Source organism: Danio rerio, chromosome 20 (assembly GCF_049306965.1).
Source record: "Danio rerio strain Tuebingen ecotype United States chromosome 20, GRCz12tu, whole genome shotgun sequence".
Taxonomy (NCBI): domain Eukaryota; kingdom Metazoa; phylum Chordata; class Actinopteri; order Cypriniformes; family Danionidae; genus Danio; species Danio rerio.
The window spans coordinates 45,031,246-45,057,970 of NC_133195.1; the positions used below are offsets into that span (position 1 = coordinate 45,031,246).

Consider the following 26,725-nt stretch of genomic DNA (forward strand, 5'->3'; position numbering starts at 1 on the left):
GTCTGGACTCAAACCAAACCAACATTTAACAAGAAGTGGCCGAATACTGACAATTATTTGATATTTATGGTACATATTTAATTTTCTTGCCAAGGAAAGCATTTTTTTTTTTTTAATTGATAAATTTGCCATATATGGATATTATTTCAGAGTAATAAGAAGATTTAGTAATTTTTGTCTAAAATTATTTATTTTACTTGGTTTCCAAAACAGCTATTCTAAAATATTTTTAAATAAATGTTATTTTATTTTATTTTAGGATTTTGCATTCATGGTTATTATTTCAGAGTAATAAGAAGGTCAGATAGTTTTTGCTTAAATTTATTTATTTCACTTGGTTTTTAAAACAGCAGTTCTAAAATTAAATGTTAATGTGGTTTTTTATTTTATTTTATTTTGTTTTAATCCATTCATTTATTCATTTTCTTTTCGGCTTGGTCCCTTTTTAATCTGGGGTCGCCACAGCGGAATGAACCGCCAACTTATCCAGCATATGCTTTACGCAGCAGATGCACTTCCAGCTGCAACCCATAAATGGGAAACATCCATTCACACCCATTCACACATATACACTACTGATAATTTAACTTACCAAATTCACCTATAGCGCATGTCTTTGGACTGTGGGGGAAACCGGAGCACCCGGAGTAAACCCACGCCAACACGGGGAGAACATGCAAACTCCACGCAGAAACGGCAACTAACCCAGTTATTGTTATAATTTTTTTATTTATTTGTTTATTTTTTACATATAAATCATTATTATTTCAGAGTAATTAGAAGATTTACTAGTTTTTGCCCAATATTATTTATTTCACTTGGTTTTCAAAACAGCAATTCTAAAATTAAATTTTTATACATATATATTTGTTTCCATAAATTATATGATACAATTTTAATAAATGTTTAATTTAATATTAATTTAACATTATTTCTGAGTAATAAGAAGATTTAGTAGTTTTTTATAGCTATTTATTTCACTTATTTTAAAACTTTAATAAATATTTTATTTTATTTAAACACTGCCAACTATTTTATATACTTTTACATAGCAACACCGACCTAAGTAATATTTCACTTATTTAAATATACTTTCTTCATCTTTAATCAAGTACCAAACACACAATTATATCCAAAAAAATACAAATAAAAAGTAGAGTGATTTATAGCACGAGCTGCACTTGATTCAGCGCCCTCAGGTGAATATAGTCAGCATGACAACAACCCCGACAGCCTTTTTATTTCAGCAGCACCATATCAATGCTAATTAATTCTCAACTTCCTGCGGCTCAAATGTGTCTCATGAGACCTTTCCTAATGTCCCTCACACAATAACAGAGGCTAAAGAGCAAACCCAGTGCCATCTTTGCTAAAGAGAGACTGCAAGAAAATCATTGTTTAACTCTCTCAGGAGTCCAACAACCCCTCAGAAAACCCAATCTATTTTTGCTAAGCATTTGCTAAGCATTTTCCAGCCTCATTGCGTCATGCATCAGCCAGAAATAACAAAAACGTGCGTATGCAGAAAACGCAGATGCTTGTTTTTTGGGTCAGACTGAATATTTGCGTCTTGTGAGATTACATTTGTTTCACAATCACACTGTGCGTCTGTCTCTGGGATGTGGTTGACTTTGTTGTGCTCATTTTTTTTTTATTTGTAATGTCCTCACGTCCTCCCTGACTTCATAAGGCTGATGGAAAAATATATATATAAATAAATAAAAGCTTCACCTTCCCCGAAGACTCCTGCCGGTCCCACTGGTTATGACGGCACACGCAGATGTGTCATGAAACATAGGCTTATGTTTTTCCTGGCTTAAGTTATTATAGAGAGGCAGCATGACGGCATAGTGGGTAGCACAATCGCCTCACAGCAAGAAGGTCACTGGTTCGAGTCCCAGCTGGGTCCAAAGGCATGCGCTATAGGTGAATTGATTAAGCTAAAAAATTGTCTGTAGTGTATGTGAGTGTGGGTGTTTCCCAGTGTTCGGTTGCAGCTGGAAGGGCATTTATTGCGTAAAACATGCTGGATAAGTTGGCGGGTTAATCCACTGTGGCGACACCTGATCAAAGGGACTATGCCAAAAAGAAAATGAATGAAAAGATTGTAAAAAATAGCTTTGTGAGGGAAAAAAAATGCTTTGTGAGTTCAGTAAAAATTAAAAAAAAAATTAAAAAGGATGTAATGAAATTTTTATTTATGTTGATTAGGTTGATTGTTTTATTTTATTTTATTTTATGCACCAACAAATTTAACGACTGCAATCAGATATCTGACAGTAAGCACATTTTCAAAAATGATAAGTTATATTAAATTAGGACTAGTTTTGATATTATTTATACCCCAATTGATTCTTTTTATAATTAATTTTTTTTTAATTTAAATAAATTTGCAACTATTTTTTTTTACATGATCAGATTTCATTCATTTTATTGCTAAAAGCTACATTTCCATAGATAGATAGGTAGGTAGGTAGAATGTTAAATTTAAAATAAGATACTTTATTTTATTTTACTTTATTTTATTTTCTTTAGCAGCAAATATAAGCCTACAACCAGCGATAACAAGGACATTTTCAAAGGAAAATAGATAGATTAAATGAGTGTTGATTTGGTATTTTTTATACAGCTATGATTAAAGCATTGTCTTAATATTTCAAACTTTATTAAAATAAAATTTTCACATTATCCATTTTCAACCATTTGTTGTAAATTATTTCATTTATTTATTTATTTATATTTTTGTTTTGTTTATATTTAATTTTGCCTATTCTTTACCTGTAGTAATTTAAGGTGATTTCATTTCTTATAAGCTGTCATAAATTAGCTCCTTAGATACATTTGACATTTTTTCATATCATTTTATATAATAGATGTATTTTATTGATAAAAGCTGAGGGCGACACGGTGGCTCAGTGGTTAACATGTCGCCTCACAGCAAGAGGGTTGCTGGGTCAAGTCCCAGTTGAGTCAGTTGGCATTTCTGTGGAGTTTACATGTTCTCCCCTTGTTCACTTGAGTTTCCTCCGAGTGCTCCAATTTTCCCCACAGTCCAAAGACAGACAGACAGACAGAAAGATAGAACAATCACTTCAGAAGTCCCTCTTTCTCTTCTCCTAAACACTTTCTCATTTTCTCCCCTCATCATCAATTGTTGCCCAGTGGGAGTTCAGTTTCTGTGCCTGGTTTAATGGGCTGTGAAAAATTAACTGGCCAATGCTACATTTCATTGAGTTTTACTCTGTTAGCAGCTGCTGCGACACCTCCATGCTGAAATGGTCCGTATTGTTATGTTGTTAATCCTCTCATCTTAGACATACTCTAAGAAGAAACATATTTTCATTTATAGATTTTATTGAAAATATGAAATCTCATGAAGTGTTTTTTAGGATGTTAGTATTAATTGCCGTTTCTCAATATGCGTTCTTAAGGGGATAGTTCACCCCAAAATGAGAATTCTATCATCACACAATAGACGATATTTTAAACAAAGCTGGAAACTGTCACGTTCGGTGAGGGGAAAAAGGAGCGAGGACTCAGATGCAGCAATAATGGGTTTTTTATTAATAATAAAATGAAAACAAAAAGGCAAAACAAACAACCCCGAGGGGGAAAAACTCTAATGAAACAATTAAAAGAACAAACAAACTTGACTGGCTGGACAAGACAGGGCTGGACACAACAGGACAGGAAACTTTCGACGACGAACTGGCAAAGGACTGAAAACATGAGGGGGATTATAAAGCAAAAAGTAAATTGACACACAGGTGAACACAATTAACTAATAATGGGTTAACAAGGAGGGTGGGACTAGACAATAGACGGGAGAGCGCATGACACAGAGAGACAATACAAGCCATGCGCTCACATAACACAACACTGAAGCACACGACCAAAGCACGTGACCACAATGTAAACACCGAGCCACGTGCTTTGACAAAAGACGCAAGACACAAGCACACGATGAATGAAAGCACTCACCGTGCGCTCACACACGCAGCATGCATGCTTCATCCCAGCGCCGACCAAAACCGAAACCAACAAGACTGAGACGCTGGGAATGAAACACCACGCTGCTGACAGACGAAAACACAAACACGAGTACAAGAGCGCACGCGTCTGAGTGACGCAGAGCGCGCGCACGGCCGCATCAAGCAGGAGCGCTCACACTCTGCGTACACCCACGATGGCGCGCGCACACACAGAGACAGAAACAGGACCAGACATGGGTAGTGTCCGAGTTCTGCCACCAAAACAAGAATTTACAAGACCAGAGTGGCAGAACCCTGACAGAAACCTGTAAACATTGACTTGCATAGTATTTGTTTTTTAATATATCAATAGGTAATATTGTAGTAATGTAGTAATCTTTAATACAGTATGTCCAGCTTTCTTCAAAATAACTTTAGTGTTCAAATGTTTTTAACCACTTGAGCTTGAGTAAATAGGGAGCAATTTTTCATTCTAAAATATCCAGAGATCATAAAATTTCTCACAGGATAGGATTAGTGTTTTTGCTGTCTTTAGAGTTTGTTCATCCACAGTGACAGTAGCAGAACTGATCTCCACAAAAACGCGAGACTGCATTCTTGCAATTGTGAAACAACCAATATCATTCTCTTAAAGCTCCCATGAAATGAAAATAAAGTTTTTTAGATGTTAGTATCAGTATGTTAGTTTATAGGATAGCTATAAGCTACTGCGTGCCACAACAGTGACACAATTCGCGTTTAGAAGATTTAAAACTGATATAAACATGTAAAGCTTAAAGTTTGTCGCTTCGCCCAAACTGATCAACATTTTTTTTTTTCCAATTCTTCAATCTTGAACAACCAAATGCTCTCTAGTATTCAGGCCGGATTGGTTAATCTGAAGGACTGGGAGTATTCGCGGTGGGCCGATCCGTTTTTTGGCTCCAAGGGCCGGTGTCCCTAGCTGCTCGCACTTTTTTTATTCATTTATTTATTTGACCATTTATTCATTATTTTACTCAACTCAGTTCAACTCTTTTTATTTATTTTCTCTCAGCCCCATGAGCAGAATGCAGCCTGCAGGTTAATGATGTCCAGTAAAGAAATCCATGTAGTCCGTTTCTTGTCAGATGTGGACTTTTAATCTTCACTCAGAGATATCTAACGTATTAAAATATTGTAAACAAAATATAACCTCAAATTTCAGCCAAACTGAAAACTGTGTGACTTCGCTGTCTTCTAAAGAATACACTGCCGTCAGATTTAACAGACGCAATTTTAACATGCTACATATTCTCAAGGCAAAATTCACAGAATATCCCTCTGAACAACACATATGAAAGTTCTCAAATGCAAACAATTCAAAACAAAAATATTTAAAACTGAAATACATCATATAACATTAGTTATTAAATCCAAATAAATGGGCTTCTGCAACATATGTTCAGATATTGCAAAAAATGACATTGTGATGTTTTAAAAAGTTGTGTTGGAGATTTAGCCACCCTTTCATGTTCTCATATTTATAACAAATATTTGAAGTTATAAAGCAGCTGTTACCTTGAAGAAGACATTATAGTGTCAATGGAAAATTCAATGCATTTCATTTTAATCTTCATAATTTCTCTAATTCATATTTGTATTTATTTGATATTTTTTCATTTCAAGGTTTGGGTATTTTTGAGCACTAATTTTTAAAGAAAACAGATTCTGTTAAACATTACATTGTGTTAACTGTTCAAACAAATCTTCACTGTTAAGTACTCAATTAAAAATGACGTTATTTTATTATAAATAAAATCAGTCGTGAACTGAAGTGGGCCGGTCTAAGGCTTGAAACTCCAGGGCTGGACAGGAGTCTCACTCCGGCCCTGCTAGTATCTGACATTCTCCGCCTCCTTCAAGACACTTCACATTTGATGTGTTTGAGCTCAACCACTCTCATTTGCAGAGCTGTGATAAAGCAAAACCCTATTGGCTGTTTTTTAAAGGGGAGGGGCTACACCATGTCCCGCCCTCTCTTCATGTTTCAGTTGTGATTATGTCAACCATAGAATAAAAAAATGCACATATCTAAGCTCTTCACTGGATCTTTAAAGTTATCTATAAGCAAGTGTGCTGCAAAACACACAATTCTTCAGAACTGTCAATGATTGGCGGAGCTGTGATATAAACAAAACGCTATTGGCTGTTTTTTTAAAGGGGAGGGGTTACACAATATGCCCCGCCCTGTCTTTGTTTCTTTTGAAATGACATCACACATTGAACCAACATAAAAAGTTTTTGTATCTTTGCAAGTAGGAAACATGAGAGTCATAATTGAGATGCACCAAGAGTGTTGTGGGAACTTTCATACTTTATGGCAGCGTTATGCATTTTGTTCATACGCAATAAAGGCACAGAAGTACAAACCCGGTGATTTCAGCAACAGAGTCATTTGGCAGCTCAGCGAGTGGCTCAATGACTCCCAGGGGTCTGGTTTCTTGGAACAAGCGCCTGCGTTCACAAGACGCTCAGAATTTATTAAAGCTGCACCGCTGTGCTCGAGTCCTACACTATGAATCTCCTGGCCGATGGATAACCATTAATGCTCTCTTACATGGGTCACCACTTTATCTGACACCGCTGATTTGCAGTCAGTAGTAAACACGCTTCTCCACAGCTGCTGAGGTGACTGTGAAGAGAAAGAGGAACATACTGGAAGAATATGTTTTGATATGTTGTGTTTTTTGGAATGCATTCATATGCATTGGAATGCATATGAATTTATAGTTTCCAACATTATCAAATACTTTTTTTGAAAATAAGTCAAATTATTTAGTCCTTTCTTCAAATACTTTATTTTATTTTATAATTTTACCATATATGGTTGGTTATTATTTCCGAGTAATTAGAAGATTTCGTAGTTTTTGCTTAAAACTATCTATTTATATATCTATAATATAAAAATTTTAACATTTTTTGTAGCCTGTTAAGTCATATTATTTAAGTCATATTATTTTTTTACAAATTATTTTATTTTATTTTAATTTATTTTATAGTTTTGCCATATATGATTATTATTTCAGAGTTATTATGAGATTTATTTTTTGCTTAAACTACTTCTTTATAAATTATACAACTATATATATATATATATATATATATATATATATATATATATATATATATATATATATATATATATAAATATATATATATATATATATATATATATATATATATATATATATATATATATATATATATATATATATATATATATATATATATATATATATATATTCCAACATCACTTGAAGGCTTTTTATGAGTCATGTTATTAAGTCTTTTTTCCAAATAATTAAATTAAATGTTATTTTATTTTACCATGTTTGGTTATTATTTCAAAGCAATTAGAATATTTAGTAGTTTTTGCTTAAAATTGTTGTAACATGAAATTAGCTCATTTTATGAATATTAATAATCAACAATAACGGTTTATTCCTAATTATTAATATTCCGGCTTAAGCTTCAGTCAGTTTGGTCAAACAAACATATGATTGTAAATGATCATGCTCGCGCGACCGAGCGGATTCCCACATTATGAATATTAATTATCAACAATAACGAATTATTATTAATAATTAATATTCCGGATCAATTTATTGTTAATTTGACCAAACAAACACAAGCAGAGCCGCCGCTCTTCCGAGCGGACACGGTAATCTATTCATTTAGAAAAAGGGAATTTAATTGCTACTTCTTGTGAAGTAGATTAATCATTCAAAAGTTTTAAACAACTTATAATAGCTAGGCAGGGGAATCTGTATTTCAGTGACATTTTCTCGTGAGGCAAACAATACAATTCATTTGATTATAATGGAATTTATTGACTAGTCAGACGTAACGAACAAACCAACGCACAAGCATACATTAAACACAAAACAAAGGTAAACCACGTGGAGATATCGGGTCTGTAGAACGTGTAACAGCAAAGAGACATAGTAAAGCTAGGAGTTATAGATTTCAGGTAAAAAAAGTGACAAAACTTTCAGTTCCACACGCACCATTACGGACCACCAAGGTTATAAAAAACACCTTTTTGATAAAAGTGGCACATCTTAATCGCATAACTAAAATCACCTGGTTTTTCATGTCTGGAGGTCTCTTTTATGCGTCTCTCGTCCATCGTGATGAAAACTACTCTTGATGTCCTTTGATGCGTGGAGTTTGTAATGCAGTTCGGACGAACACGATCGCAAACTTTAAACTGAATTTACTTTGCCGGAAAATAAAGAAAGCGTGGCGGGAAAAAGTCCATGCGGCTATGAAGAGCCGTGTGGCCCTTAAAGGGACCACCGTCAATGATGTTCCTTTTTGGGACGTTCTCTTTCTGCCCAGATGTTTGGGGGGAAGTGTGCTTATACCTGCGGGTCACGTGACAACCCGTACAGCATTCTGACCAATAATTTCAGGGGAAAGTTTGCGCGCGAACCTTCCTTTGTCTCTGGGCTGCGCGTATGCAAATTTGAGCGCCCGCCTAAAGCATGCGGACAGGCATTTAGTACGGGGCTTTAAAGAATAAAGCAATGCGAGTTATGGTCTCGATCTATGCATCATGTGTTATAAAATGTCCAGGGCATTCTATTGACACCAAACACTCTACAAGTACATCACATAATTCCCATATCCTTACATCATTGATGCTTTTAAAAAGGCCTGCAAGCGTGAATGTGTATAGTCTATATCAGGTATTGTACTCATTACAAAAGTTAAATGAAATTAAACAAGAGATTTGGGTTATAAATGTCTTTGTTTAATTTTGAGGAATTGTCTTGTCTGTGAGCAGAATGTTGGCTAAAGAGGTTTTTTTCCTTTTCTTATCTTATCTGTCACGTTCTTTTGAAGTAGGCAGAGAGTGGTTCTGTGAAGTCTCCCAGACTTGTTAACATGTCACCAGGGATTACCAAGCCAGACTTTTCGTCACCAAGTGATTTTATTGTCCTGGCGATTCACCCAGATTGTTTTCTGGAATGTTAAATGGAATGTTTATCTCCAGAATGCAGGTTACAATATGTTACATTGTATATATTATATAATTATAATATAGTTTCAGACATTATTTGGAAGCCTTTTTTATGATTCATATTATTTTGTTATTTTTCCAAATATTTTATTTTATTTTATTTATTTTTTACTTTTTTATTTTATTTATTATTTATTTTACCATATAAGGTTATTATTTCAGAGTAATTAGAATGTTTAGAAGTTTTTGCTTAAAACTATTTTTATATTATATAACTGTAATATATAGTTTTCAACATTATTTGGAGGCTTTTTTGAGTCATATATTCTGTCCTTTTTCCAAATACTTTATTTGATTTGATAATTTTACCGTATATGATTATTATTTCAGACTTATTAGAAGATTTAGTAAGTAAGTAGTTACTTAGAGCGTCATTATGGGCGTTTTATGTTATAACTAAATAGTTCAAGCGATGGATCTGCGACAGTGAAACTACGGGTTTTGGGAAACACTCATCATTACATCGTTCTTTTCCTGAATGATCCATTGTACTATGAAAGTTCAGCCACGAGTTACGCCGTGTTTGGGAAACGCATCCAGGGAACGAGTTTTTGTGCTACCAAAATACAGCACTGCATGCAATAAACTCATGCTCAGTTAGGCGAAGTAAAGGTTTCATTGCCTAGGATGTCAATCAAATTAATTAATCTCTAGCCACGAAAAAAATAATAGGCTATTTTATTATTTTAATATTTCAGACGACGGGTTAGTAATTATATTATACATGGTTCTATTCAAGTCAATGAAATATTAACTTTAATAAATAAAATATGTTCGTAAGAATGTGGGGGGCCAATGAGTCCCTTCTCTGCCAGAGATTGCTCTGTGGTTTTGAAACCCTGTGTAGATATATTATATTCGAAGAACGAAAATAAACGCTCTGTCTAGTTGCTTTTAAGATTTATTTTATGTCTGCATTAAGCTGACAGCGCACACTAGGCTTGGGCGATATTACGGTATTATGGTATACCGCAGGATCTAAAAATAGCAACGGTGTCAGTTTCAATACCGTTATACCGTCATAAAGTATTAAATATCCTTTATTTAATGCCTAAAAAACGTCTGTGTGGTTGTCATCACGGGACAGTGTGGAGGAGAGAGATAGAGGGAGAGGGTGAGAGGGAGGGGGAGAGGGTGAGAGGGAGGGTGAGAGGGAGAGGGAGAGAGGGACAGGGAGACGTGACGTGACGAGTCGCGCTTCAAAGTGTCCTGCAGTTTGGCAGTTTCGACTGAACAGAAGGGAGACGTGGTTAATATGAACGAGAGGTCTGCATTAGAGCTGAAGATCTTTGCCCGAACCCGGCGAGACCCGAAAAAATCCAAATCCCTGCAATAAAATCCATCCCTGCAAAGGTGAAGCAAATTATGACGAAGTAGTAAAAAAAGAGAATTTTGACGGCGGTCAAGCCAGTCAGAAAGAGCGGTTATTCCAGCCGCAGGTATTTAGCGGTCGCTCATACACTGCGTATTACGGTAGAGCCCTAAACCGCAAGCTGACCGGTAAAATGACGAGGCCACTCGCTACCCTGAAACTACGGTCATGGAAAATTAAATGGATGTTCCTGACTGGTATAAGATGAATAAACAATCCTACCTAAAACTTGCAAAATCAGCCAGATCAGAACTCTGCATCTCGGCCTGTAGCAGTAGCAGTGAAACGGTGTTCAGTGCTGCTGGACGCACATGAGCGCAAGACTGCGCTAAAGCCTGTGGATTTAATAATGTTCCTCCACAAACACACGTAGCCTAATCTTGGTGAGTAAAGGGTTTTAAATTATAAATAAATATTAATTAAACCATATAATCATAATGTAGACAGAGTATACAGACTAATGGTGGCATTATTCTTTTAATATTCAGCTTCAATTTAGTTACTGCCAAAATACCCGTCATCATTTAGAGTTTATTTGATTTGTTAAGCAAGATTTCTTTTCATTGGTGTGTTGGCCAATTTAAAGGCTAAGTGCATGTAGACCTATAGAGTGCTGAGATGTTACGATGTTACAGAGGACTTATTTTATTTCTTTGTTCCAACTTTCAAGTGGGATATAGTCTACGTTTGTTACGAATAAATGCTGTTAAAACATATAAATGACTCATTCTTGAAAAAATGCATTAGAGCTGTAAGGGCTCGGGCTTTATAAAGCTGTCAATCAAAATGTACGTGTCGGACTCGGGACCTATCGGGTATAATTTTTATGGCCCGATTACAGCTCTCTGCATTCCCGCGGGAGCCGGCCAGATTTCTTACGGTGTGGGAGTAAATTTCTGAATAAATCGCGGGAGAGATGTGTGTGTGTGTGTGTAAGACTCTCTCTCTCTCTCTCTGCCCAAGGTCGCATAGAAGGTATTCAGTTTCTGAATGGTTTAGGCTTAAGCCAACAGTTTGGTGACGCTGTCTGAGCCTTACGTCATAATTTTTTTTATTACGCCGGTAATACCGGATACCGGGGTAAAATATGGAGGCGGTTTGACGGTCTCAAAATTTGGACACCGCCCAAGCCTAGCGCACACAGCCGCGATACCGAGAGAAAAGGTAGGTCAAATAATATATTCTTTAATCTAAACGACTCAGAAAAACTTTGGCTAAAACCTCTTCTTGGTTTGCCGCAAATCTTTTTAAATGCATTAAAAGGCAAGCGCATATCTTAGCCTTACCCTGAGTTTGTTTACACTCTGCCTGTATTAACATACATGCTGTATGTTAATATAGCTAATTTTGATGAATTAGCTCTAACTTTTAACCGCATTTTCTTCTTTTTACGCAGTTATGCGCACATTATATTTCACAAGCAAGGTGACAGAAATTGAAATTAAAATACAAAAGATACTGAGCCATTACTACAAGTAAAAAAAACAAAAAAACAAAACAACAATTATACTTTAAAAGAGAACATTGACGTTTAGAAAAAAACTGAACTGAAACTAAATTATTCAAAATTATGCAGCAAAATTATTTTTATTATACTTTTAGTGATCTACTTAAGGTGGGTCAATTAATTTTTATGGTTTTAATGAAGCAGCATTTAGACCATGCACGTGACCGTTTCTCAGTGTTTCGCTACAATGTCTTTAAATAAATAATTATTTAGGCCTATTTTTATTATTCATTTATTTTTCATTATTCGTTTATTTTTATGTACAATAATTGAGACATAAAATGAGATAGTAAAATATAATCAACAACGAAAATGTAAATAAAAATGTAAATGAAAACATAAATGAAAATGTCTTGTCTTAGTCCTATCAAAATAGCAAACACTGAACATCTCTCTAAATTTAGGCTCAAATACTGCTTTATTTATTTATTTAGGCCTACTTATTTGTACTAAGTGTTTGTGCTTTCATTTTAGTTGTCTTTTATTTCTTCAATTCTACTTTCCAAAATTAGTTCTCATTGCACTTAACAAGTTTACAATGATAATAAAGCGTGTTAACAAATTTTTATTATTTAATGAAGTAATTATAATGCTTTGTTTTATCGTTTCATCTTCATTTATAAGTTAAGTAGCATATTTACAGCTGCTGTATGGGCTATTTCTGTCTGTTCACATACCGCCCCATTGTGCCCCCTGGCTGCATATTCACAAACTGCAGTCATACATTAAAAACACGTGCTTGCCCATTTAAAGCAGCGGCGGTATATGCCTTGGCGGTAATGGCCACATTGAACTCTCACTTACTGTAATTATATTTGTTTTATAATGTGCGCATAAACGCGTAAAAAGAAGAAAATGCTGTTAAAAGTTAGAGCTAATTCATCAAAATTAGCTATATTAACATACAGCATGTATGTTAATACAGGCAGAGTGTAAGCAAACTCAGGGTAAGGCTAAGATATGCGCTTGCCTTTTAATGCATTTAAAAAGATTTGCGGCAAACCAAGAAGAGGTTTTAGCCAAAGTTTTTCTGTTTACATTTGTCCAACTGTCAGGTTTTGGAAACGTCTGCATCACCATATGGGGCATAAGAATAGGACGTATTTAGATATAACTCAGTTTTATGACCACACTTCATTATTATTGTTCATTTATTCATTTGCTGGAAATTAGATCTGAATTTAGAAGTTTTAAAAACAAATCTTTTCGCGTAACAAACAAAATGAAATATGTAGGCTAATGAATGTCTTTAGTGGAGTGCAACAGTACAACACTATTTCCTTACTCTATGAAAGTAATGTAAAGAGTAAAAGTACAGTAAAGAGCCTAAATGGAGGAGGCTCATTCTTTATCCTTGCGCTGCAGAAGCTCTGTTTAACTTTTTTTCGCTAGTGAAGCGCTGAGTTTTTCCACTTACAAAATCCACCATGTAAATAGCAAACGTGCCATGACATGACGCAACTGACTCTTAAAGGGAATGGGAGATGTGCCTCTGATTGGTTTAATGAACGTTATGCTCAAAACACACTCAAACCTCATTAAGAGAATAAGCACAACCCTGTTAGACCATGCGCTGCAGCGCAAACCATATTTTTCCATCCTTAAAGTGGTAAAATTTCGGACTCGTCCTTGATGCTTTTGCGCCATGTGCTTTAGACGTTGCGCCTAGATTGTTAAAATAGAGCCCTATATCCCAGCAGATTCTTAAATATCTCACCAGATGACTTTGTTTTGTTTTTTACAATACTTCCCAACGCTGCACAACTCTGTCTTTACTTCTTAAAATAATGACTTGCATTTTTTTCCTCTCATAATAAACCTTTTGTCTTGTAAACGATTTAATGTCTCACACTAGGACTTTTCACCTCAAGAGTAAAATATTTCACAGTGTTCCCCTTTATTCCCCTTGAGCGAGTGATTAAACTAAATCAAGCTTTTCTCCCATTTTCTTCTACGGCCTGAGCTTTTCCTCCTTGGTCCACCATCTCTTTTGATCATCAGCTTCTCTGCAGGGTTTTTCCTCATCCCGAATAGCCTCTTTTCATCTGTCTGCATGTCTTCTGCCACCATTAATGAAGATTATTTTTTCCTTGTTAAAGAAATCCTCAAGGGAGACGTTAATAGGTGCCTCTGTGTTTGATGGAAAAGGTCAGCGATGCTAACGGTATCCCTTGCGAATTAAACCCGAATTTTAGGTGCATGGAATATTTCACCAGGCCTTTTACTGCGCGGTCGAGTGAGCGCTGGACTTTTACAGCCATGTCTGTTCTGGATAAAGGCCTGATGTGAGACGACTGTTCCTCCAGGTTCAGCTCTGTCAGAACTGGTGATTGAACGGCTGATGGGATATTCAGATATTCGAGCCTGAGAGGTTTATTCTGCCCTGATACTTGAGCTGATGGTAAACACTACGTTCCTACATGACTTACTTTGCTAGCCCACATTGAAAAAAGGGTTTGTGGAAGTGAATCCACTGAAAAATAGATGTTTGTTTTGGCAATCTTCAATCAAAGTCTGACCATTTGCTTCTGTGTTTGGATTGGCGGACCTTTGTTGATGTCAGTTTGACAGCTTAACCTACAATATTCTTAACAATGACCATTACTTTGCTACAGGAGAATGATGCGCAAACAGAAAGCCTCACCCCCTACTCAATGTTTCAGTTGGAACTACATTAATATACTTAAATAAAAGTCTCAGGAACTAACATTTTATTCTGACTTAACCCTTGGGCATCCACAGTATTTAGACATTTTTTGTCTTTTTCAGTTTTTTTTTTTTTTTTTTTTTTTGGGGGGGGGGGGGGGAATAATTTTGCATGTGTTAATTCCATTTGCATAAATTTTGGCACATGCATGTATTTTTATTGGAATTGTAATAATTCACCCTAAAAAGTATTTTACACACAAAAATAAGTTCATTTCAGGGCCTTCGGGACAAAAATATGCTCATTGAAACCTAATAAAACTGCAATTTTCTTTACCCCAGTGTTATTTAACTGTATTAGGATGTCTTATTTGTTAATAGGCTTTCACTCCGTTGGCAAGGCTTCAAGATAAAAAATAAAAATATTCCTTCTTTCTGCTTATGCGTTTTATAGTGTATTATGTGTTAGTATGAGTGTGGTTTTAGGTTTAAATTTAAAATTATTACATTTAAAAGAAACACATTTTATTGTCCTGAAAATTCCATCCCATATGCAAATGAGCCACATCACTGTCAGGGACATAAGACAATGTAAAAGCTATAATAAGGTCAAAGAAGTTTACACACGGTTGATTTTTCTTTTCTTTTTTTCATTCAAACATGTCTCTTCACATATTTTATTCCTTTATCGCACTTTATCATTGGTTATTTTTCTTTGTACAAAGATAAAGTGATCTTGATTTTTGATGGAGTCAGATTAAGTAGCAAAAAATATGAAACAGATGTTATGACATTTTTGTCCATTATGAATCTAATTTTTTTTTTTATTTGACACTACATAAAAATATGAATGCCACAAAATGAATGGTGTTGATTATCATTGACATATCCAAGACTGTAATATATATAGCTTTTTTTTTCTTTTGTCATTAATGTAAAGAAATCAGTATTTAAAAGTTAAAAAATTCTGAAAATTAACAAATGTTTGGTAATTATGAAATTAGTGAAAGCACAAAAACCTATGAATATATGATATTTTTATTTTATTTTATATATGATATTTTAAATCCATATATAAAATAATATGCTGCTATTAATCAGGTGTTCTTAATGAATAAATTATTTTAGATTTGAATATTGAAGTTTAATCAGGCACACTGAAAATATCTTTTACATCATGATGACCTGGCACACAGTACTGACAGCCAGGTGCATTGTAGGTTTACGTTTGGTTTTGTGAGTTATATTAGTTATTATTATATTGACAGGTGTATGCCTTTTCAAATCATGTCCAATCAACTGAATTTACCACAGGTGAACTCCAATTAAGCTGTTGAAGCATCTCAAGAATGATTAGTGGAAGCAGAATGTACCTGAGCTCAATTTAGAGCTGCACAACAAAGGTTATGAATACTATATAAAGTTGAAGTCAGAATTACTAGCACAACTGTTTATTTTTTCCACAGTTTCTGTTTAACTGAGATATTTTTTCAACACATTTCTAAACATAATAGTTTTAATAACTCATTTTTTAATACCTGATTTATTTTATCTTATTCATGATGACAGTAAATAATATTTGACTATATATTTTTAAGACACTTCTATACAGCTTAAAGTGACATTTAAAGGCTTAACTAGGTTAATTCGGTTAACTAGGCAGGTTAGAGTAATTAGGGAAGTTATTTTATAACGATGGTTTGTTCTGTAGACTATCGAAATGATATATAGCTTAAAGGGGCGAATAATTTTGTCCTTAAAATGGTTTTTAAAAAAATTAAAACTGCTTTTATTCTATCTTAAGTAAAACAAATAAGACTTTCTCCATAAGAAAAAAATATTATCAGACACACTGTGAAAAATTCCTTGCTCTGTTAAACATAATTTGGGAAATATTAAAAAAAAATTATATTCAAAGGGGGGCTAATAATTCTGACTTCATACATGCATATTTAAGTCCTGATCTGGAAGTAACAATAGATTCCAATTGAGTCTTAAACCGTGTGATTTTCGATCACGTGATCAAATCTGGACTTCCATATTAGAGTCTATATTGAGATTTTTACTAAGCGACTTGAGGAATCTCTTTTCACCACTCCTTAACTCAAAAATAATATTTTGTAGAATGAAACAAACATAATCCTCTGAGAAAACCTTAAATATAATAATATATAATATAGATATCAAAAACATGTGCAGTTGGATTTATGTGCTGCTGAATTGGAGATTTGTTGATTTTCAGAAAAAGGCCTTTGAAATACATTAGGTATTGCAATTGAAATCTAAAGCTAAAGTGTGGGGAAAGAAACTATTAAAAGTGTATTTTGTGTTGTCAATTCCCAATACCCAAAATCTCAAAAAAAAAAAAAAAAAAACTGACTTGTATGAGGAAAAAAAAACAGTTTCTCTCTGCAGCGTCTTGCCTTCATACAAATGTTTGTTTTTCTGCTGTCATTGGCATCAGTTATCTCGTCATTCAGCCTGGAGGAAGCCCCTCTGGGCCACAGGTTTCCACACACACCGATACTGTTATTAAGCTAATTGTTGTGTGAAATGATATTTGCAGACATTAAAAGTTGGATGAGCAGATTGTAATTTGATTAAGCAGGAGTCATTAACTGTATGAAACCGGAAATTGGCTCGGTTGTATTCTCTAGAAAGATTTTTTTTTTTTTTTTTTTTTTGCATGTGGCATTTAAAAGTCAAAGTGTCGGCGGAGTGGAAAATTGCCCCAGAGACGAGCGTTGTCTAATTAATCTCACACGGCTTTACTCACATCTGATGCAGAAGTTTTACAGTGCAGAGGCAGCCTGTGTTGTTGTCATTTCTATGAATATAGTAGACTGTAGTGTGCAATTAAATCCTTCTTTAGTATTTGAAATGCATTAATGTGATGGTTTGTGGAGTGATAGGTAGTATTTTTTATGAACTGTTGTCAGCCTGAAAACAAGCTGTGTGTTCCTCCTGTTGCAAAATGTAGCACAAAAGTAATACAAAATGGTAATAGTTCGATTGTTTTGTTTACATGTTTGTACTGCACTTTAATAATGCGACTAAAATCAGCATACTCCACATGTCTTTATTCAATGTCTCTTTAGTTCGTTTATGACTTTAGTCGGATTAAGGTCATCAAAAATCACTGTTTACATGTTAGACTGTCAATAAAAGTATTGTGTTAATCGTATTAAAATTTGAGTATTGGTGTCCTTGTAAACATACTCAATGTGAGCTATATAAACATGGTAAATTTTGATTTCACAGGCTGACCTGACTGGAGAAAGGTGTGTTATGTAAGACGCTCTTTCTGAAACACATGGGGTTTCCAGAAGATGCCGTTTTCACTTTGGAGATCTAATATTGATAGCACATTTTCAGTTTCTTCATGGGTATCCCATACATGAATAAAATAAAAGGCGGGAGCTGTATTTTTGGCATGGCGGTTTTTAGCATGGCTGCAGTTTTGTGTCTTGAGGGAGATGAAGAGCTAATGGCCTTGAGTCTGACTGAAGTTTCTGACCAATAACTTTCGGCAACTTTCTGAAGTGTTCAGCTTCTTAAAAAAATGCTGGAAAACTGAGAATATACCACCAGTTTTAATGTAGCTCATAATTCCAAAATAAATATATGAACGAATAACTAAACAAATGAATACATGAATCTGAATATAACGCAAATCATGAGGTTGGTATTTTTAATTGTGTAAATATGGAACATTTTCATTACTTTCTGAAAAAACAAACAAATATCTTGTGTGCTTGCTGCTGATTTTTGTTTTTAGTTTGAAAATAAAAAACGTTCTGTTTGAAGGATCAGTAATATCTGAGAATTAAATATACTAACAAAAAAGTATAAACTAAAAAAAAAGGAATCAAAGACTCATTTAGAGCTACACATTTTTTGCTTAAAAGTTTTTATCAAAAAATGTGTAGCTCTAAATGAGTCTTTGATTCCTTTTAAGGGGTTTTCAGCAGTCTTGTGAAAAATGACTGCTGTTTTCACATACCTTCCTTTAATCTGAGAACTTTTTCCACTTGTAGTGCGCTGCCCGGTGGGTAGTTAGCATGGTAACATTAGCTTGCATGACGTATTCTGATGTCTCTCAAGATTGTGCTGCTTTGCCTTCTTCAAATGAAGTTAAAAAAATAGAACACTTCCTCCTATTCACTGTGAAAATGATATGTTTTTTCTTTTTTCTGCCATGTTTTAAATTAACTCCTTCCATTTACTGCACCCACAACCATTGCTGTGGAAACCAGCTGGCTAATATTACATTTTTACATAAATTTAAAATTGCACCAATGCATGTGTTATTTAAAAAGAATAGCTACAGAAATATTAGATGCTGCTTACTGGTAAGTGGTGATATGGTGATCTATTTTTAGAACAGGCCCGCAGGCACCATGTTTGGTGACCTCTGGGTTAGATGGATATCACTGATGAGAAAATGAAGGATGTCGACTGTATGATGACTGAAATCGCCAAACAGCCTTAAACAATGACTTAATGGAAGGAATGAAGAATGAAAGGAATGGTCGAATGAAGAAAGAGTCGAACAAGGAATGGAATGAAGGACCGAACAAAGGAAGGAAGGACTGAACTAATGAAGGAGGGAAGGACCAAATGAATGAAGAAAGGATTCAAAGAAGGAGTGAACAAATTAAGGAACAAAGGATTGAATGAACAAATGAATGAACAAAGAACTAAATGAAGGAACAAAAAAAAGGAGGAATGATGAATGAGTAAACAAATTTAGGGAGGAACGAAGGGAGGAACAAATGAATGAAGGAGCGAACAAGCAACCGAATAAATAAAGGAAGGACAGAACAATCAAACAATGGAAGGAAGATCACTAAATGCACTACAGAATGTTACGTTTAAACATCCCTGCACAAACTGCAAGTAAACACATCCACTTTTCACAGTGTAATACTCAGTACTATTGAGTACTTTTGAAAGGGCTACTTTTTACTCATACTTTGAGTAATATTTACCACAGATACTTTTACTCGCACTACGTTTTTGGGCAAGTAATAGTACTTTTACTTGAGTATGATTTGTCAGTACTCTTTCCATCACTGATCGAGGTAGATTTAAGAGTGAAATGGGTAGAAATAGATTTTTTTACCCTAGCTTTGTTGCTTGGGTTTTTTATACAGGAAAGCAAAACAGTGCTTAAAGACTAATGAATATCATCCCCACTTTCTCCGATGTCGGGGCAACTACAATGGTTTAAATAGTGTCGGCCATGTTAAAATGCTGTAGATTTGGTGATAATTTCAGTAAAATCTGAAAGTTGATTTATGTTATACAATTAATTGACACACGTTACATTGTAGTGCATGATTTGTTAAAAATGTTAGTGGCTGGTGAAAATATTGTAAAAGTGATCATTTGAAAATGTAAATACTGCAGAGATGTATAGAAATAAAGTGTTGCATATTGGTATTTCTCTGTTTCTTTCCTTGTTAAAGCATTGTTGACAACTATAATGAGAAATCATTAACATGATCAATGTCTTCACATGATTGAATATCATTAATTAGTAATAATAATATATAATTAAAAGTAAATGGAGCAAATTTGTTATTTGAGAAGTGTGTATCAAACTGGTAGCCCTTCACATTAATCGTACCCAAGAAGTAGGTCTCAGTTTTAAAAAGGTTGGTGACCCCTTATCTAAACTGTCACTGGGTCGCTAAGTGTGATGATTTTGGACATCTTCTTGGACATTTTAAGTTTTCCAAAAGGTCTGCTGCATTTATAAATCACCTATGTCTTGCGGTAGTTCAGTATGATGCATTTACATTCTATGTTTAATTTGATTGGACATGAATCACATGACTGCTTTTTTGTACTCAGCCAATCCTCATAAACAAGAAAAAATAAAGTTTCGACTGCGGTTTGAATGAAAATAGTAGAGTAAAACTACTAATACAGCACTAAAAATGTCCTCAAGGGAAAGGAAAAGTATACCTTTTTAAAACTACTTAGTAAATTCCTGAGAAAAACTACTCAGTTAAAGTAATTGGAGTATTTGTAGTTTGTTAATTCACACCGCTGACCATGATAAATGTCCCTGCTACTAGCTGTAGCTTAATAACATGTATTGTACCTCACAAACTAAAACTGATAATCAAGAAAATATTTTAGTATTTGGTTCACACAGACTTTAATGCTGGTCATGGTTGTGTGTTTCAGGAACGTGAGCTTCTCAGCCGCATCTCGGACCTGCAGGAGGAGGTCAGTCGCAGGAAGAAACACATCGCTGATTTGGATCATGAGATCCACACGCTCAACGAGAACATCAGCACTCTGACCAAAGAGCTGGAGCTCAAGGGCAAAGAGGTGCTGAAGATCCGCAGCGAGGCCAACCAGCAGATCAGGTCAGTCCAGTCAGAATGTGTGTTTACATGAATGTTCCTGACACAGTTTTATTTATTAAAGAATTAGCTGAACCAAACATGTTGTTAATTATTAGCCTGATGTCGTTTCAACCCCCTGAAATGAAGACATTTTAGATGAAATCTGAGAGCTCCCTCATCCTCCATAGACAGCAATGGGCCGAGATGTTCAAAATTCAGAAAAAGAACAAAACATTATTACACCATTTCATGTGACTTCAGTGATTCAACTGTAATCATACACAACTCCAAGAACACTTTTGTGCACCAAAACAACTGTAAAAAAAGATTCTGTATGAGTACAGTTGAACCACTGACTGGAGCAGTTATAAAAATCATGACGTGTTTATAATGGCTTCATGACAATCATGATTATGACAGATTTAATTTTTGTCATCTTGGTAATGTCAAGTTGTCATGACAAAGACAACAAGCAGATGACACTTAATGACAGTTGTTATAAGCATTTGCGTACATGACTTGTGTCATGTCATGATTTTAAAGGTTTCGTGACAGTCTTACAGTCTTAGAGTGTTACCATCATTTAGTCCCAAACCCACATAGCCATATCAGTCTGCAGCCCAGGACTGGTTACTCACTAAAGCTAAACAGGGCTGAGCCTGGTCAGTGGGTCCTAATGCCCCAGTAAAGTGAAGGGCTGTACTGTCAGTGAGTGCTGTCTTTTTGAATGAAATGTTAAACCAAGGTCCTGACTCTCTGTGGTCATTAAAAATCTCATAGCACTGCTCTTAAAGAGTAAGGGTGTGACCCTGGTGTCCTAGCCAAATTCTCTCAATTGGCCCTTACCCATTGTGGCCTCCCAATCATCCCAATCCACTGAATTGGCTCTATCACTGTCTCTCCACTCTACCAATAGCTGGTGTGTGGTGAACGCATTTGCACCGTTGTCCTGTGGCTGCCGTCGCATCATCCAAGTGGATGCTGCACACTGATGATCGTGAAGCGCTTTAGGTGTATGGCCATACACGATAAATGTGCTATATGTAAATAAATACACATTACATACACTTCTAAAAGAGTGTTTTTAAAAAAACACTCTAAAAATGCTGGGTTGACTCAAAGTTGGGGCAGAATATAAACAAATTCAATGTTTTTTTCTATTAGACTTTAATAACACAGTTTATCCAATATTGGGCTAATAAATGTATTTTATTTTAATAAATCAATTTTAATAAACTCATGAAAGCACATTTTACAGTGTATTTAAGCCAAATTTTGGGTTTGTCCATGATAATAATAACAACAATAGTACATTTTATTTATGATGCGCTTTTCTTAAACTCAAAGCGCTACAAGTAATTCAATAACACAAAAAATGGAGAAAATTACAAGCTTGCATAAAAAACCCAGAAAGAAGCCAGAAGTAATACCACAATAATAAAACAATAAAGAACAATAAATACGCAAAATGTTACAAATTGCTTAAAAGTGACAGTCATCCCGAGGCCTCTAGAGATTATGCAGCACCAACGATGCCATCCAAGACCTGTGAAGAAATGATGCCAAGGTATCCATAATCCTGCACCAGGTCGTACCTTGAGCTGATGCTGTGACAATCATGAAGAAGTGGAAAGCTTGAGACTGACTCCTCAAAGACTACTGTGACAGACGAGTCTTCGCATTGATCCCATGGGCCAGCGGTGACCTACTCTCACCTGCAGCATCTCCACGATGGATATCCAGAGTTCTCCAGCCTCTGGCACTTAGACTGCAGCTCCACACAGGAGGTTTGGCCAGAGGAGAAATGGAAGTGCCCAACAGAGCCTGGTTTCTCTCAAGGTTTTTTTCCTTCACTTTTGTCAATTGGTAAAGTTTGTTCTTTGCCACTGACACCAATTGATTTGCATGGTTTGGGACTTGTGGAGCTGCTCATCGATGGATTTGCGCTTCAGTGTTTGGACTTTCAGCAGTAAAAATTAACCAAACTAAACTGAACTGAACTCTGAAAACGGGTCTGACACAGTTTCAATTTACCTGAACTTTTATGTTAAGCTGCTTTGACACAAACTACATTGTAAAAGTTCTATAGAAATAAACAGGCATTGAATTAAATTGAACAATGATAATCACAAATTAAATGCTTTGCTAAAAAGATGTGTCTTGAGAAGCTTCTTAAAACAATGCAAAAAAACAGCATTGCTGATAATTGTGGGTAATGCATTCCATAATTTAAACGTACAGTAAGATTACGGTGTAATCTTTTTCAATTTTCAGTTGAAATAACCCAGCATTTTCCAGAGCGTAAATGTCAATAGCTGCTTTTTATGATGTGTTTTAAAAATGTCTTTAGTTTTTTTGGTTTTAGTTTTAATCTAAAATGATCGTGGATGTGATTTCACGTCTCCACGCATGTGGTTTCAGTGTTCTCCTTATTCAGCCTGCAATCCTTACATAACCCCTAATGTTACATTCTCTTTTGGCTTTATGTGACAAGAGTCATTGGCGGTGATGAAAGAGATGGTAATTCAATTACTTTCAACCCGATTGGGCTTGAAAGTGAAAATAAAGAAGAAAAGAAAAAAAGCGCCTCATGCAGGTCCTCAACAAAAAAAGTCAGGATTTGTCTGTCATTTTGCTCACAGCTCTCTTAACGCCATCAGCCTCTTTTTTACACATGTTCTTTGTCTTTTATTATACTTTAAAAAAAGAAGAAAAATGAAAGAGAAGTGTTAAAAACTTTACAACAAATCGTCTTAAAAAAAGAGAAAAAATCAAGCAGATTAATTTAAAAAAATACTCAATACATACATTATATTATCAATTTTCAATTTAATAATACATCCTTTTATTAAAGCCGTATCATTACCCACAGTGGCTGTTTTAGTATAATGTGGTTGTGTCGTATCGCACATCATAATGCAAGACCTGGTGCTGATCTCATTTCACTTCCAATTACATAAAAGTGACACATCCGGGTCTTGAGATAAAAGCAGCAAATAAATTGCAATGTGGTTTCCCATGCAGCGGCGAGAGGAGATCCTGCTTTATTGCTCTTTATGTGAATATTGCTCTCAGTGTGTGGCTGTATTGAAGACCGTGTATTTGTGTAAAGTCATTAAAGCGAAGAAATTACAATATGAAAAATGAACGCTCTAAATAAACATCAATAGTAAGCGTGTCGTCTTCTGTAAATGATGCTTTTTAAATGTTATTTACTACAAATGTTTGGGTTGTGAACATTGAGCTGGATGAATGAAGGTTTCGCAGGAAGACCTCTATGTGCTACTAGATCATTGCACTATTTTTTTGCTGTGTTTTTCCTGATTCGTTTTCTACTTGGATATTTCAGGAATGTCTACATTGAGGAGCTTTAAGCTAGAAACCTACCAGCTCTGAGATAAATGACCAAATTGCAACCTATGAAAATGTCAGATATTTGAAGATTGGATAAAAGTTTGTGCTGTGTATTTTGTCTGTTTATACACTGCAAAAGACATTTTCTCCAGCTAGTCCTCCAATTTGAAACATACCTATAGTTGAAGTCCGAAGTCTCAGCCCCCCTTTGAATTATTTTTTTCTTTTTTAAATAATTACCAATGATGTTTAACAGAGCAAGGAAATTTTCAAAGTAAGTCTGGTAATGTTTTTTTCTTCTGCAAAAGTCTTATTTGTTTTATTAAGGCTAGAATAAAAGCAGTTTTACATTTTTAAAAACTATTTTAGGATTCTAGAAATGTGTTTAAAAAAAACTCCTCTCCATTAAACAGAAATTGGGGAAAAAAAAATAAACAGGGGGGCTAATAATTCTGACTTCAACTGTATGACTTAACTCTCTACCGCATGGGGTTGCTATATGGCAACATGATATTTATGTTCATTTTCCTGCCACTGTTTTTTTTAGACCATTATTCTAATTTTTTATGTTGGAAAGCGAAGACCTTAGTTTAGCCAATGATGCGCTTTGGTTAAGTCACATGATGTGCAGTGTCTTTCTGTGGCACAATTTCTGGCAGACTGACGTTTATTGTAAGTAAATGCTGAAGGCAAATGATAACGGCAGTAAAAACAAAGGATCAAATTGTGCCAGATATGCAAAAAAAATCTGATAAATCACCTCCAGTAGGTTAGGATGACATATGTACAACTCCAAAAAAATTTTGTCAAATTATTTTTTTGTAAATCGATCAAATGAATGTGCTGCCAAATGGCCACACTGTGCAATAATGTGCAATATTGCAATAGGTTAGCTAGCTAGCAGGGCCGTGTAACAATAACAACATGAATGCTAGTATTATTATGTTGATTAGTCATATGGCAAATTGCATTTGCATTAGGGATAAAATCTAATTTTAATGGCAATACTTTTGATTAGATATACAGGGAACGGCGTATTAGCGAGGACCATCATGTTAATGAAAGAAGAAAAGATAAAAGTGAGGATTAGGGTTCTATTGGACATTGTTCCCATATGGAAACATATAGTAAAGTACCCTAAAGACAAATGTTTCCCCATTTCTACAGCACTTCAAGTTAAGCCATTCTAAAAACAGTCAAACATTTTTTATAGATCATTCAATCTATTTATAGATTGTTCAATCTATCATAATGCGTGCTTTAGAGAGTTTAATTTCAACTTCATTTCAAGTATGTGTAGATTTTTGTGTAGATGTTTAGATATTTAGAACTGCTTGTGGTGAGTTTTTAAAATGTATTTATAATATGCTTTTATTTTAAAAAATTATGCATTAAATTGATTAAATGTGATAGAAATATGTATCATGCTTTTGTTGGAATATTAAATCAATTCCATGCGTGTTAAATAAAAAAGGTCAGGAGAGGTTTTTCTTCAATGTCAAAAATCGTAACAATTTATTGAGTATTTATTTATTTATTTATTTATTTATTTATTTTTGATTATTGGATACAAATGAATAATTCGATTCACAGATTTCTGTTATCCTCAATGCAATGGAAAAGTTACATTCAGGAGGTGCACAACAGTTTTCATTTCCTAACTTCAACTTATATAGGCAGCTGATATAAACAGGTGGGGTTTAGTGAAATTCATCACTTGTCAATCATTCTTCAGTCTTCCATTGGCTGCACCCGAGACATAAGTGCTTTTTTATATGTTCTGCACAACAATAAAAGCATAAGACTTTTCTCAACTGAACATATTCTGTTCAGTTTTAACACCTTTCTGCTGACAGGAAGTTTCTGCTGAGCTGAATTTAATTTTGGACAAGCGTTTATCTACTTCGGCAAAAAATGCTTCATTAGTATGCAAAACATATCAGACTCAAGAAACACTTCAGTTAATATATGACCTTTAAATGACCAAAACAAATATTGAGTGATAAACAGAAAAAGAGACAGAAATAAAAAAAAAAAATCCTTTTTCTTAACACTTTACACAAAATATGTATTGTTTTTCCATGTTAAACACTGATAACAAGATGAAGTTCTGCATAATAAAATTATTTCTGAAGAATCATGTGACATCTGAGTAATGATGATTAAATCTAGCCTTGACATAACAATAAATTGCATTTTAAAATAGATTAAATCCAAAATATAAAATTATTAAATATATCAATTAATTAAATGCAGTATTAGAATCCTGTGCAGGATATGATATAGAAGCTTGTTTTAGCCACAGAGTAAAAATAATAATAATAATGTTTAGATATGATTTGCGTGCTTTGCCTATTTTTCGGATAGGACTTTTGGGATAGGATAGTCGAGGACAGACAGGAATGAATTGGAAGCAGAGAGAGGGATTGGTGGTAAAGTCTAGAT

The 26,725-nt window shown here is 34.6% G+C and overlaps 1 protein-coding gene across 2 annotated transcripts in view; it reads left to right on the top strand.

Annotated features, from left to right (window-relative positions):
• fam184ab (family with sequence similarity 184 member Ab) overlaps nt 1–26,725 on the top strand; it is a 250,893-nt gene that overhangs the window by 188,002 nt on the left and 36,166 nt on the right. For both annotated transcript variants that reach the window (XM_678210.10, XM_005170195.6), the window contains exon 14: nt 20,763–20,947. In XM_678210.10, coding sequence (XP_683302.2) covers nt 20,763–20,947 — 185 coding nt within the window. The remainder of the gene's footprint in view (nt 1–20,762; nt 20,948–26,725) is intronic.